The sequence below is a fragment of the Populus alba genome, chromosome 16 (genome assembly GCF_005239225.2).
Source record: "Populus alba chromosome 16, ASM523922v2, whole genome shotgun sequence".
Classification (NCBI taxonomy): Eukaryota; Viridiplantae; Streptophyta; class Magnoliopsida; order Malpighiales; family Salicaceae; genus Populus; species Populus alba.
Genome location: NC_133299.1, coordinates 6,069,116 through 6,083,672, shown reverse-complemented (window position 1 = coordinate 6,083,672; position 14,557 = coordinate 6,069,116). Strand labels below are relative to the sequence as shown.

Sequence of the window (14,557 nt, the reverse complement as noted above, 5' to 3'; positions counted from 1 at the left end):
TTTTTAGTCCTCAAAGTCTTAATTATATTTAATTAAAAAATCAAATTTAATTTTATCAATTTAATGTCAAAACTTTTGTTTTTTAACATTTCTCATTGCAAAGTTGACCGAGTAAAAACAAAAACCTCAAAAACCTTAAAAAATTAATTAAATGTTGAAGTATCATATTTAAAAAAAAATAACTGAAAAAAAAAAAATAACAAAAAATAAAAAGTTAAAAATAACTGTGTGAATTCATAATTTTTTTTTTTTCCAGAGCACAGTAAAATATTAAGCCCTCTTAATTTTCTTCTTAAATAAGCAGGTGCTGGGTTCTCAACCAGGACAGCAGTTATGTTCATTTAGCAGTCTTGACTCTTACGACAACAAATTCTTTTGGTTTTTATTTTCCAATACAGATTTAGTTGTATGAATGTTACTGCCATTTTAAAAAAATAAAATAAAATTCAGCAGATATATATATATATATCCAATTAAGAGAGATGTTGTTTAGAAAGCAAGCTACTACTATAATCTTAAACACCACCTTCATTTTGTTCGTTTCCATTTTTGATTCCTGAACTCCCTCCCATTCACATATGAGACCTGAGATTGACAAATAACCATTCATTTCAATTACTACAATTCTGAGCATCTGAATGTATGTATACCAAAACAATAGAAAGAATGATTCAACATTTCATTCGCAAAAAAAACTGAACAGGGAAAAGGATCCGTTTCCACCAGAAGGAAGAGCGAAGCTCAAGCTTGAATTCTTGAGAGGAAAATATGTTCTTCAAGCATCTACATTCTATTGCAAGATCATGGTTTAACGAGGAGCAGGAATATGACGTACGCCTGTGTTTGTTCCAGAGTAAGTTGTTGTCCCCTTCCCACGCATCCAGCCTTTGTGGGGTTTGTTTAGAAAGAGAACTTGAAAGCACCAGCATGGGAATCAGTCACTGAGTCCCAGAAGGAAAGTTTTTTCTCTTGGGCCTTTTTCTCCTCTGCTTTCTGCACCAATTGATCGATAGTTCCAGGGAAAGTGGACTCAATAGCATTCTCAAACTTATCATGCAAATTCACACGGTCTCGAGTTCCAGACACTAGTTCACCTGCATTTGGCCTCTTAAGAAAATCCAAAACATTCAGCAGATTTCTCCTGCAAGATACTCGATAAGTCAGTTGTGACCAATGGGTATTGGTTTCTCATCTCCTAAAATATGAAGCAACAGTCTTTTCTCTATATAAAAAATAAAGGGTAGAGCTAGGGCTTTGGAAATGGGTAGGCCATGTTAAAAAGACGAGGACTGGGAAAGGAGATTGAAGTGAAGTGCAAGACAAGAATTAAAATAGATTTTCTTATTTTATTTTGTGTGTCAGGTATGGATAAACCAATGTAACTGATTCACCAGCTTCTTATTTAAACAGTGACAACGGAAATTAATGAATTCCCACCCTCTAGAGAATAGTTTCTTCTACTGTTTAGTTTATGTAACATCTCAAGGTATACATGGCAAAGGATGAGATAATCTAATGAAATTCATTACTTTCAATCCAGAGAATCAAAGACTTTACTTGAAAATTGGCTCCAACATATAAAACTGAATAAGCTAAAATAAATTCATTTTCTTAAACCGAGGTCTCAACTATATCAATTGATTCTTGTCACCGACCTACCAACATTGCACTTCCTATCCATGAATACTGGGTTTGCCGTGGTAAGTTTTTGTCATTCAGTTTCATGAATCATATCTCTACTTGTCAGCTTCAGAAGTTGTGTTATGAGAGAGCAACTTCATTCTTTTAAAAGTCTATTCAAGAGCTATCATAAAACCTTTTACTCAACCAATGATGTCCACAGATGAACTTTCTAAAGTTAAATTCTAAGAACTATCTAAATTATAGATAATTAAGAAGAAAAGAAAAGTACCTGCTGACATAATTCTGTGTAATAGCAATGGATTCTTCCAAGTTGATTACCAAATGCCACCAACCATTGGGCACAAAGATCACTTCACCAGCCTTACAGATGCACTCAATAGGTCTCCTTTTCAAGTTCTTTGTTGCACCATAAAAGTTCATGAACCATTCCATTATGGAAACAGGACATGCTACCTCTGCACCATCTGGGCTTGGATAAACACCAGGAGGTATCACATCAGGTGGGAACAAAATCCACTTCTTAGACCCCTTAATCACTGCATTCCAAGCAGATGTAGAATTAGGATCTATGTGAAATGATGAACCAGATCCTGCAGGGCCAATTATGACCCACCTATAATCTGGCCTCTCATTACCTAAAACACTAAACAAATCCTCCCTAAAGTACAATGGAACCTCATATTCAGAACCCAAAACAGGAACCTTCTCAGCAAATTTCGGGTCAAAAAGATACAATGGACGCTCTTCCTTCACCTGATCCGAATACCTAAAATATTCTTGAAGCCTCATCTCCACCGGCCCAGCTGCAAACTTCACATCACCACACACACTAACCAAATAATCCTTGTCCCATTTTTGCAATGCAGCCCAATTATCGATACACCCTTCCAACAATACCGGCTTATTTGGCTCCTCAAAATTCATCACAAATTCCTCAACAGAAATACCTTTCTTTCTAACAACATTATCTCTCTCAAGCCATTCAGGTTTCATTTCAAGACTAGCACATAACCAACTTTGAAAAAGATAATCAGAATAAAAATCTCTAACTTTCAAACTCGAGCAGCCATTAACGTCAAATAAAGGGTAAATGCCAGCAATATAAGTAGACTTCCATGACCCATTAAACAGAAACTCACCATTTAACTTATCCAATACAAGTTTTCTCCATAAAGGCTCATGATTAGTGAAAACGTAAAATGATTTGCTAACAGTAGCTAAAACTCCTAACTGGATTCCATCAAGAAATCCTAAAATATCAAGAACTAACTCATCAGTCAAAATTTGAAGATTACCTAAACCGGTGTTTCTTGAGTTAATAGAGCCTGGATCGAAGTAAAGATTGCCAAGTGGCTGAACCCCATAAGTATTTGATGGAGCTGAGGTTTTTAGATTAAACCCTTCAGTGTCTTCTTCTAGTTCATCTTGTTCAACAGGTTCTTCTTTGGTTTCTTGTCTTTTGTTTCTTGTTTTCGTTTTGGGTTTTTTGTGTCTGTTCTTTTTTATGATTCGAGACAATAAGTTCGTGGAAGTTAGCATTGTAATGAGAGAATATAGAGTGCTGTGGCCGCCTTCTTCAGGTTCTGAAAGGAGGCAAAGATTGAAGACGTTCAAGGGTTTTTTAGTAAAGGATCCACTGGTTGCTTTAGGCGTTTCGTTGTGTCCGTTTTCTCAAGCATGGAAAGAAACGTTTTTGTTCTTTTAAAATTTCTTTTTTCCCCTTATTTTCGCGAGTTAAACACCAGACTTAAAATATAGCATCAAGCAAGGAAAACTAATTTACATTGGGAAAACATGTCATCGCGTTTGTTTTATGTAAAAAACTTTGACATGAATATATATATATATTTTATATTTATACTTCATATTTTATAAAAAAATTAATCAATTTGATCACTTTTAAAATTTATAAATTTTATAAATATTTTCTCATGGTAATTTATTTTTAAAATCATCTAATAATATCAACAACTACTATCATAATCACCACCACTACAATGACCTTCATGCACTATTATTATCATTGTTGTTACCATTATCATTATTGGATTTCTTGAAACATAAACATGTAATGAAAATAATAAATTAAATTTTTTAAAGTCTCAAATATCCTCCATAGACAAATTTAAAGTTATTTAAAGTTTATATGAAGATTACTTGAAATCAAAAGTTCTTTTTGACTTTGAATATTGTATCAAAATTAGATTGTTAAACCACAAGCCGTCTAAATATCCGGTCTAATTTACAGAAACCAATGAGTGAGAAATCTCTTAAACTTTTTTAGGAAAGAGATTGCAATACTTTGAGTTTTAACTCTTTTATTTTGTGATTTTCTTAATTTTTCTTTCTATTAGGTTACCCAATCTCATAACTTCACTTGTGAGTTTAATAGATTAACTCGGGTGAATTCGAGCTTTTTTTTTTTGTTTTTTTTTAATTTCATCTTTTAATATTTGATTAGTTGAAAAATTGGGTTTTGTGATTTTTTTAAATTTGATACTTTTAGTCAAATGACTCGAGTTACGAGATTAATAAGTTAATGCAAGTTGACATTGTTTTTTGGCTTATTTTTTGGTTGAGAATTGAGTTTTTGATTAAACTCTAGTATGAGATTTCTCATATTATAATTTTAAAGAGATTAACCTAAGTTTAAAAGATTCACCTGATTTTACTTTGTTTTTATTGTTATTAAATTAATAATCTTTTTTATGTTGTTAAATCAACTCAATTTATTAAACACAATCAACTCAATGATATATGAATCTTGAATTTTTTTTTTACTTATTTATAAGTTCCTAGCATCACTGTAACTTTATTCTTTTTATGTTTGGAAAAATTTAAACCTGGCCAGTAATATTACGTCGACCTTTCTAATATTTATTTTCTACTTGATAGAATATAATTTAATTCTTAAATATCATTAATATAGTTATCCATGTAATATAATATATATTATTTTGTATATGAAAAAAATAATAAAGTTTATCATACAACCTTTTTTTAAATATGAAAAACCATTTTGGAAAGTTATTCACTTATTATATTGTATCCTGTTTTAATGGATGAAACATGGATGCCGAAACTTATTTTTATTATATTTCAAATATTTTTTATGCACAATCTTATTTGAAAAATATAATTTTCAGCAATTTTGCTGGCACATCCAAACGGCTTCATGTGCGAGTACACTGACAACAAAATCCAGACAATACCCCAGCAGGTACGATGATTCAAACGGCAGGCTTCAGTGTCTTGCCAACGTCGATGACAAATCGGTATCTTACATCTGGTTTTAGCACGAGCTCCATGGCAGTGTTCACGTAGCCCATCGGAATAACTTCAATATCTGCCGTTATCTTATGTTCGGCTGCGAAGTCAATCATCTCTTGTGTCTCCTAGATTCCTCCAAAGCAACTACCTCCCACTGTCTTCCTCCCTGTTATTAATCCACAAAGGTAATAAATATATGCAGTTGGTGTCCTTGTTGCGATTGGCAAGATGAATTATTCCGGGAGACATGCATACACGTACCGGCGATCAAAGGAAAGACGGGCAGTTCAAGAGGCTTCTCCGGAGCACCGACCAAAACTAGCTTTCCATGAGACTTCAATAGAGCAACTAAAGGCAACAGAGGGTGAACTGCGGACACTGTGTCAATGATACCATCCAATGTTCCCATTGCAGCCTACACAAGAAAATAAAAAACCCTAACACAGTATACAAAAAACCCAGGTGATTATTAGTTGAGCTCACATTTGTAAATAAATTGATCAGAAAACAATTGTACCTGCATCTGATCTTGGTCACGACTGACCAAAAACGAGTCAGCTCCAAGATTTTCTAGAGCCTCCTGTTTTTTATCAGGAGAGGTACTAATCACCGTCACCTTGACCCCCATAGCTCTTGCAAATTTCACTGCTACATGACCTAGACCACCGAGGCCAACAATACCCACTTGCATTCCAGGTTTGTCAAGTCCAAAATATCTCAAGGGGCTATAGACTGTGATTCCAGCACAAAAGAGAGGAGCACCAGCATCGGGAGGTAGGTTATCTGGAATACGGACGATGAAGTGTTCATCGGCAACCATACTATCTGAGTAGCCTCCATATGTGACGGTTCCGTCATGGTACCTGCCACCGTAAGTACTATGACAGCTATCGCAAGAGCGGCATGATCCAACCATGCACCCTACACCAACTTTGTCTCCGACCTTGAATTTTTCTACTTTGCTCCCCACCTCTGTCACTACTCCGACAATCTCATGCCTGCATTCAGACAGTTAATTAACTCGTTACTCTTAGATTTTCAATATTTATAGATTCTAAGAGCTATAGCGCTTTAACTTCATAGATGAATGAGCAAAAGGAGTTGATCTGATCCTAGAATCTTATGGAAATTCATTGGAATCATTAAATTTAGTAAGCATCTTCAACATATTTTCTGTTAAATGCTTCTTTGTTTTCCTTCCTAGAAATCCAGCTTCTGGCTAATTAAACTTTTATGTTGTCTTGCTCGTTGTTTAACTGATTTAGCCACAGTTACTTGTTGGCTTCTTGTTATATTTTAATATCATCAATAACAGTAATTTCTGATCTTAATCATTCACAAAAAGGAAACAAAAATTCATGATAGGAAATTCAAAGAGCCATTTTACAGTTGAAAAGGGTTGCTATAGCTAGGATCCTGACAATTTATATGGGAGCAAAGCATTTTGGGAAGAACGAGACCTTGTTTTCTCCTTTTTCCCCCCTTCTGTAAGGGTTATCTCCAAACAATTACTCGCTTTCCAGATTAAATCTCTTCGAATATATTCAAATGAAATTAATTGTGTTCTTATGGCTAAATCCCATCCTCTTCCATTCCAAATTAAGAACTACTAAGACAAAACAATCAATTCAAATGAAAACAAACACACAGGCTACTCAATATCGGATATACGTACCCAGGGATAAGAGGGTATTGAGTAACGCCCCATTCATTCTTGACCATGTGAAGATCGGAGTGGCATATCCCACAATACAACACCTTGAATGCCACGTCCTTCTCCCCTGTTGCTCTGCAAGAAATTAGAAATAGCCCTTCTGTTTAAATTAATATATAAACCGATTTAAGGAACATGTAGAATGCACAAAGGAGATTAAAAAGCAAATAATACGAGACTAAAAGTAAGGTGATGGGGAATGAGGAAGAACCTCCTGGAGAATTTGAAGGGAGAGAGGACCCCAGACTGGTCTCTCGCAGCCCATCCAAATCCCGGTTTTGGATGCTCTTCCTCTGGCAATTTATCTACCATTTTTCTCTATAGTATGTAATACTGTAAACCATGATTTGCCTTCCTGATGCAGCAAACACCAATACAATTTTACAAGCTCGCGTGTGTATATCCACACACACACACACGGTGAGGTGAGTGGTGTAACTCCGGGAGCTTTCGAGCATGATGCATCGGCGCCTGACGTATTGGCAGATATTACTTCAAGGAATCAAAATATTCACAGCCACAGCACTTTAGTCCACATATTTTTCCTTCATCATTATATATATATATATATATATATATATATATATATATTTTGCGGTTGACAATTACATGATGCATGTCCGCAACTATATTTGGTGTCGTCGGGAATGTTTGGCTCAGTGGATGAAGTATTGCTTTGCTACTTTTTTGCTTTTAATTAATTTTTTATTATTATTTTGATATATTGATACATTTTAAAAAATAAAAATATATATTAATTTAATGTATTTCCATGCAAAAATATTCTAAAAAAATATTGTATTAAGTTCATATTCTAAAAATAATGTATTAAAGCTTCTATTATTATCAATTCAATATTCATTTGATTGAGAAATTATTAAGTTGCATGTATTTTTTTATTTTTATAATATAAATTATATATTTAATTATTTAAAATTTTATGCATGTAAATTTTTATATTATCATATCAAATTTTATATAAATAATTCTTCATGCACCAAAGATTTACAAATTTACAAAACAATAATAGTTTCCAATACTTCGAAACCTTTCAGTACAAACTAGTGGGCCATTTCAATAGCCCATCTCCAGAATTCACCATAAATCCACTAGCCCATCCCGAACTCATGATGATGTTTCCCTTGAACTGTGACACGTGCCGGGGCCCATCAAAGAGGACATAGCCAGTGTCATGTCTAGCACGTAGACGACAGGTCGGGTATGGGTGGCCATCCTCCATTAGAAGGTATAGCTTTTGCTGTTCCTAATTTTAAAAGTGTGATTGGAGTTATGTTTTAAATTATTTTTTATTTATAAATATATTAAAATAATATTTTTTTATTTTTTAAAATTATTTTGATATCAGATTTAAAAATATTAATTTAAATAAAAAAAATAATTTTTTTAAAAAGTGTTTTTAAAATACAAAAATAGACAAATTATTAATCAATCAAGAGTCATTCTTTTTATTATGAATATTTTATATAATTATTTCGAAATAAAATATTTTTTTATTTTTTTTTTATATTCTCGAGTAAAAAATATTGAAACCAATAATTTTTTATTTAAAGACCTTGCTAATCATGAAAAAAAAAAGTTTTAGTAGAGAAATATGAAGTATATAAATAAAAATATATTTTTAAAATCATTAAAAATATTAACTAATATTTTAAAAGACGTTTAGCTTTCCCCACGCCAAATGCTTTTTTTTTTATTATTTTTCATTTTTATGTCCTCCGCTCCAGTACTAAATTCAATTAAAAAAGGGAGCTTATTCTACCAGTTGTGGATCCGAAACCAGCCCACCTCATGTTCCCATCATGGATCCAAGCCATCAGAACATGCATTCTCCAGATCTACAAAGTCCTTATGGCTTGCTATTGAAAAAGAATAATCAAATGGGGAAAGTACTATAGTTTTTCACGCCACATGTTTTTTTTTTTTTTTCTATAATTGTTTTTGGCTTTACATGTTTTTTTTCCCCAAAATTGTATTCTTCTTTTATTTTTATATTTTTTAAAAATTATCTTTGTTAACTTTTTTTAATATTAAACTGATTGAAAATTTAATTATGTATTTTTTTTCTTTAAAACATTATGAATTACTACAATGTTTCCCTACATGGCTTTTTTTTTTTATATATATATATCTTTTTAAATGGTTTTTGTTGATTTTGCTTTGTGGTTTTTTTCTTTAAAACACTGTGGATTGTTACAATATTTTTCCACATAGTTTTTGTTTTGCTATAATGTTTCCTCATATATTTTTTTTTTAATTATCTTTGTTAATTTTTTTTTAATATTGAACTAGTTGAGAATTCAGCTTTAATTTTCTCTACATGTTTTTTTTTTTTCATTTTTTGTGTTTTTTTTTTAATTTTTTTAATATGGAACTAGTTGAAATTTTAGTTTTGTAGTTTTTTTCATTAAAACATTATGGATTGATACAATGTTTTCCCATTTGATTTTTTCCCTTTTTCTATGATTTTTTTGTTTTTATTTTTTCAAAATTGTCTTTGTTGATTTGATTTTATTTTTATATTGAGCTGATTAAAAACTTAGCTTCATAGTTTTTTTTTCTTTAAAACATTGTGGATTGCTGCATTGTTTTTCCACATGATTTTTTCTTTTGTTATGATTTTTTTTTAAAATTATCTTTATCAATTTTATTATTTTTAATATTGAGCTCGTTGAGAATTACAACTGTAGATTTTCTCATGAAACACTATAGATTGCTACAGTGTTTCCCTGTATGATTTTTTTTTCCTTTTTTTTTTTTTGTTATGATTTTTTTAAAATTTTATTTATTCATTTTATTTTTTAAATATTAATTTGATTAAGAATTTAGTTTTATATTTTTTTTCTTGAAAACATTATGAATTGCAACAGTTTTTTTTTTAATATATATATATATATATTTTTTATTATTATTTTTTTTTTTTTACAAATTCACAATAACACATAACATCTTATAAGCCCGCGGCAGGGTATGACGCCTAGTTTATTTTAACTACCGTAAAACACACCAAAAATTAATCTCGAACATGGCTTCACAGCATCTGGTGGGCGACTAGTTTGCTTTGGAGACATTCTTTATACCAACCGAAGGAGAAAATGACTGTGAACCAGTACTTTGCAGTGGAAGTTTCATCTCCTCTTTCGTTGCTCTTGGCTGGCATGGGCGAGGAAAGATCCCGGAATCCGACAAATCATCTACACTGTTATCTAAAAAGACAGTCGATGCGTGCGCAGGGCTGCTCTGCCACGAGGCCCATAACACCATTAAACTAACAAAAGTAATCTGAAGACTCTTCAGAGCAACTGAGTGCAAAAGGACAAGATTTGCATCGTGAGCTTGTCGATTACTCTATTATTATTATTATTATTATTATTCAGTCAGAGAACAAAGCATTTGGTAAAATAACTGGATTGATGTGAGGTTGCCTAATCATGGTACGAAGAAGCAGTCATTTCTGAACTGCCCAAAGTAGACTCTGACCTAGCTTCTCTAAGGAAGACGCCTTCGAAGGAGACCTTCCTAGTCTACTCCTCAAGTTCAGGCACACAGGAATTGAACGTCCCGAGGTCGTACAAGGCAGCAGCCAAACACTTTTTCATATTTTTTTAAGGTACGGCAAAGGACCGGACAATGAGAGGGAAAAAAAAAAAAAAGAGGCTGAACAGCGTTTCCTGTTTTTAGAGTAGCCTCTTTATTCATTCCATGACTGAGCAGTAGTTGGATTGGCAATCTTGAGGGATAAACCAGAGCTTACAGCTTAATAATGTCCGAGTAGCTGTCAAAACTAGCTTGTAATTATGTGAAAATAATCTGTCAGGAAACAAAATTTACAAACAGATAGCCCGCTATTTACAGCAATCAACCATGATTAACAGCGTATAAAATTAAAGAAGGAAATCATCAGAGTGCAGCTCAAATGAAAAAAAGAATAGCCATTGCGTATTTAAATGGGAAATCGTACAGGAATCTGTATTCTGAAATATACAGTAGAGGGCTGGATGTCGGAGGACAGATACCTCAATTCAAGCTAGATTTCAACTACACAGGCAGGCATGCCCATTCTAAATTCATGCTTCCCTAATCACCCAGAAAAGAATATATTCAATCCAGATAACATGAAATCAAAAACACTGCACAAAACACTGAATTTTGCGGAAGCAACGAATCCATGAAAAGAACATAACAAATCAGGGCAGCAACGTGACTGCGTCTTCACAATAAGAGCATTGGCTTCAAATGGGTTAAGGAATTTTGACTGATGGTTTCACACTTGTGTGCTCATGAGACATCTCCATTGCCTTGTGCTGGGGCCTTTGTCTAGCAGCATTAGCAAACCGACATTGGTGGCGGAAAGCCCAAACATATACCTGCCATTACGAGATTTGATGAGATCAAACATCAATGCCAGATTTAGACCACAAATAATCCCACCAATGCTAAAAATACGAATCTTAAAACATTATTTCTCAAACTGAATTAACTGAGAAACTTAAGAGTTCAGGAATACTGTAAACATATGCATTTGCTTCTGTAAAATAGTTGAATCACGAATTTCGAAACTGGGAATGCCAGAACAATTACCCCTGGATTCATTCCCCTCTCTTTCTCCAATTTCCACGCAATTACTCTCAGAAATTACAAGGATTTTACCTTCAAATTTGGAAAAAAATTTCTACCCCTGGTTCATTTTTTATCTTGCAAAATACACAGCAAATAAACCCAGTGGAAATTCTGTATATACAATTAAATGGGAGCACTAAAAGAGAAACTATATTATGTCAAAAGTTTATAGCAGTACACTTACTTGCTTCGTTGAGCCTTCCTTCTCCAGAAAACAAAGGACACAACCCACTGAACAAACAAAATGAATGAGGAGTTATTGATGCTAGTACAACAAATAACACACAGCACTGTGCTTAAAAAGTGGGCATATGAGAGAAGAGAGCCAGGTAGTCATTAATGCATACGAGAATTTAAAAAAGTGAGCAGCTGAGAGCTTTTGACATGTGGAAGTCAGGAGAATTAAGGACAGAGAAAATGACAATCCAAGAAAATAAAGAAAACATCAGAAACCCCCTTCAATAATTTTATCTTCTATATGTTCAAGTACTCAATTTACATCATATCTCAGATTTCAATAGACAGTCTTCTACAATGCAGTTCAGTTTATTCAAATTCAAGCCATACCCACAATAATGAAGAATAAAGATTCAAGTGAAAAAAAAAGGTCGGGGGGGGGGGTGTCAAGGAGAGTTTGAAGTATAGGACAAAAGAATAACCGATACAAATACTATAACACAAGAACAATCACCAAAGTGATTACGGAACAGCAGATTTGATGATATATTTTGAATACCAAAAAAGGCTGGGTCTCAGGATCGAAAGGCCTGGCAATCAACTGAATGGAAATCTCTAATATACAGGAAAGCATATTCATTTACACAAAGCATAAAGAACTACCTTAAAGATTGACATGAAGGAAAAGCTTCCAAGAAGAGATGGCTTCTTCACAGGCAGCAATTTTCTTTCTGGAGACATTTCCTTGCACAGATGTTGAGCTATCTCTTTCAACAATACCATTTGTGCTTTATCAGTCCGCATTGAAATAATTGCTTGCCTCATAGATTCCCTGTCAGCCTCAAGTGCCTGAAGTCTCATGTAGAGCTTTTTTATGTCAGGATCACTAACATCAGGTTGATCCAATGTCTCTTTGGGAGTTGAAAGATACTCTTCATAAATCCCAATTCCAGCTTTTGGTTCTGTAACACCATTCTGTGAGACCCCGTTATGGATAGAATCGATGGTATAAACTCTGTCACTCATGTCATCTCCAAATTCTGATGAATTATCCCTCTTTCTTGAATCCGTGTAATCTTCCACTTGCAAAGCACAATCCGTCTTCTTAAAGCTATTGCTTACCTTGCATCTTGGAGATTCAGTGACAAAATCTGGACCAACTTCTCTAGACATCCCCATCAATGAACTTGAACTATCTGCAGAGAACCTCCTGCTGTGCCTTGATCGCCTAGGAGAGTGGCCAACTACAACCTTCTCAAGAATATTCTTTGAACCAGAAAAATCACCATCCTGCTGAATGTTGCGTGGGCTTCTCTCCATCTGATAGATCCTATATTCCAAGTTCTTCAACTGCTCCCGACCATGTGGGGTCTCACTGAATGCATATTTCTCAACATCCACAATATCATCTTCCCCCTCCATGGGATTTGGATTTTCATTCAAATTGCATTTCAGGGGTGGGTATTCATAAGCTGGAAACTCTAATTGAGCCGCATCCAAACTTTCATTTATGCTTGTGTTGCGGCTAAACCCACCCCTCTCACCCTTATCACCCTCTGCCTCTGCCTCTGTAAGGCCATAACTCATCATCCTATACTTATAAGCCTGAATTTCACAAGTAAGTGATTGAATTGCCTGCTCTCTCTTGTACAAAAGATCTTCCAGAGCCAAAATCTCCTGCTGATCATGCCCCATCTTTTCCTCAGCAAACCGCTTAAATTGCCTTGCCTCCATTTGGATCTCTGCCTTCTCCCTCTGCAACCTCAATATCATTGACATGGCTTCATTTGCGGCTGAAGAAGCAGCATTCCTTTCCTCTTCCAATTCCGTGTACAAATCCTGCACCGTCTGCTGCTGGCTAGAAACCATCTCACGCAAAGCAGCACATTCATTCTCAATCTGTACTCGTGGGTTCGAGAAGGAATCAAAGCCAGGTATATAAAACCGATTTCCCTCCTCAAACTCATCATGTTTTCTTTTAACAGACCTGATCCAAGACCCTGAAGATGAACCGGTTATTAAAGAACAACTGCAGTCACAATTACAACACTTCACCAAATCCCTCGACGGTGAAGCCTGGGTAGAAAATACTTCCGAATCCATAGACCAGTTATCATTCAAAACTATTACTTTCAACAAAAAACGATCCCAATTCACATAACAATCAATGAGAGCCTTTTCCCTTGAAGCTCTCAATTTCTCTTCTCTCAATTGAATCTACAGATCCTGTCAGTTAGCAAATCCTTTCCTTCCTCAATCACACCTAAGACTCCTAAAAATAACAAAAATTACACGAAAATTACACCAAAGCACAAACGCTAACAATAAAAAAATAATCACAAAATCACTTTCTTTTCTGCAATGTAAACATTTTGCAGCTTGAAATATGATCGAAAAAAACACAAATTAACACTCTTTTTGGTATTATTAATTTTTTTAAAAATTGAGCATTGAAGGACACATTTTTATTTCCTAGACAGGTTGGAAAAACAATAATTCCAATCAACGCAAACAGAATCTCACGCGCGATAGAGAGAGGGGGGTTGTGTGTTACCTGGGCTTTGAAAAACCGATGCGGGTAAATTTGAGGCGAAGTTTCCCGAGAGAAAACATTTAAAAAAAAAAAATTACCGCGAAAGAAACGAGAAAGTGAAGGGATCACCGGCGGCGGCAAAGAATGAGAATCCTAATCAAATTTTCCCGGGAAAAGAGTAAAACAGAAAACGGAGAAATAGCGTTTGGAGGGAAAGAAATTGGAAGAGAGAGAGGGAGGGGAGAGAGAATTGGAAACCCTAGATTGTTTTTTTTGTTTTCCTGCTTATACAACCCGTTAATGACTGGGTAGTTGGTTTTATCCTTCTCGATTTCCGTGTCGGGGAGAGAGAGAGAGAGAGATTTGGGGGAGCAGAAAAGTGTACGGGGGATAGAGATTTATGATAATTAAATGATGATTAAATAAAAAAGATTAGGTGGAGTGGGACCATAGTTAGCAATTCTTTTTTTACTTTTTACAACTCATAACTATTTTTTATTTTATTTTGGTTTTTGCTATTTTTTTAATTTTATCTGTGGTTTTGGGTAACAGAAACAGACAGGGCATGGTGATTGATTAAA

At 34.2% G+C, this 14,557-nt stretch overlaps 3 protein-coding genes across 3 annotated transcripts; all 3 read right to left on the bottom strand.

Annotated features, from left to right (window-relative positions):
- Positions 1-591: 591 nt before the first annotated feature.
- LOC118049826 (arginine-specific demethylase JMJ22) lies at positions 592-3,329 on the bottom strand. The gene is made up of 2 exons (XM_035059944.2): positions 1,913-3,329; positions 592-1,141 (listed from the first exon to the last, which is right to left on the bottom strand). The coding sequence occupies exons 1-2, from the start codon at positions 3,181-3,183 to the stop codon at positions 901-903; spliced, it is 1,512 nt and encodes a 503-aa protein (XP_034915835.1). The 5' UTR covers positions 3,184-3,329; the 3' UTR covers positions 592-900.
- A 1,385-nt stretch (positions 3,330-4,714) lies between these two features.
- On the bottom strand, positions 4,715-7,153 carry LOC118049851 (probable mannitol dehydrogenase). Its single transcript, XM_035059981.2, has 5 exons — positions 6,840-7,153; positions 6,590-6,703; positions 5,432-5,912; positions 5,176-5,329; positions 4,715-5,080 (listed from the first exon to the last, which is right to left on the bottom strand). Exons 1-5 carry the CDS (start codon positions 6,938-6,940, stop codon positions 5,040-5,042), a joined length of 891 nt encoding a protein of 296 aa, XP_034915872.1. The 5' UTR covers positions 6,941-7,153; the 3' UTR covers positions 4,715-5,039.
- A 3,410-nt stretch (positions 7,154-10,563) lies between these two features.
- Positions 10,564-14,359, bottom strand: LOC118049837 (myosin-binding protein 7). The gene is made up of 4 exons (XM_035059956.2): positions 13,998-14,359; positions 12,107-13,715; positions 11,451-11,497; positions 10,564-11,013 (listed from the first exon to the last, which is right to left on the bottom strand). Exons 2-4 carry the CDS (start codon positions 13,544-13,546, stop codon positions 10,911-10,913), a joined length of 1,590 nt encoding a protein of 529 aa, XP_034915847.1. The 5' UTR covers positions 13,547-13,715; positions 13,998-14,359; the 3' UTR covers positions 10,564-10,910.
- Between the last annotated feature and the right edge of the window lie 198 nt (positions 14,360-14,557).

Coding starts and splice junctions, on each gene's coding strand:
- LOC118049837 (XM_035059956.2), bottom strand. CDS start 13,546: ATGGATTCGGAAGTATTTTCTACCCAGGCTTCACCGTCGAGGGATTTG. Junction 11,498..12,106: donor CCTTCATGTCAATCTTTAAG/GTAGTTCTTTAT, acceptor TTGTTTGTTCAG/TGGGTTGTGTCCTTTGTTTT. Junction 11,014..11,450: donor AGGAAGGCTCAACGAAGCAA/GTAAGTGTACTG, acceptor TCGTAATGGCAG/GTATATGTTTGGGCTTTCCG.
- LOC118049826 (XM_035059944.2), bottom strand. CDS start 3,183: ATGCTAACTTCCACGAACTTATTGTCTCGAATCATAAAAAAGAACAGA. Junction 1,142..1,912: donor ACACAGAATTATGTCAGCAG/GTACTTTTCTTT, acceptor AGTATCTTGCAG/GAGAAATCTGCTGAATGTTT.
- LOC118049851 (XM_035059981.2), bottom strand. CDS start 6,940: ATGGTAGATAAATTGCCAGAGGAAGAGCATCCAAAACCGGGATTTGGA. Junction 6,704..6,839: donor CCCTTCAAATTCTCCAGGAG/GTTCTTCCTCAT, acceptor AATTTCTTGCAG/AGCAACAGGGGAGAAGGACG. Junction 5,081..5,175: donor CGTCTTTCCTTTGATCGCCG/GTACGTGTATGC, acceptor GATTAATAACAG/GGAGGAAGACAGTGGGAGGT.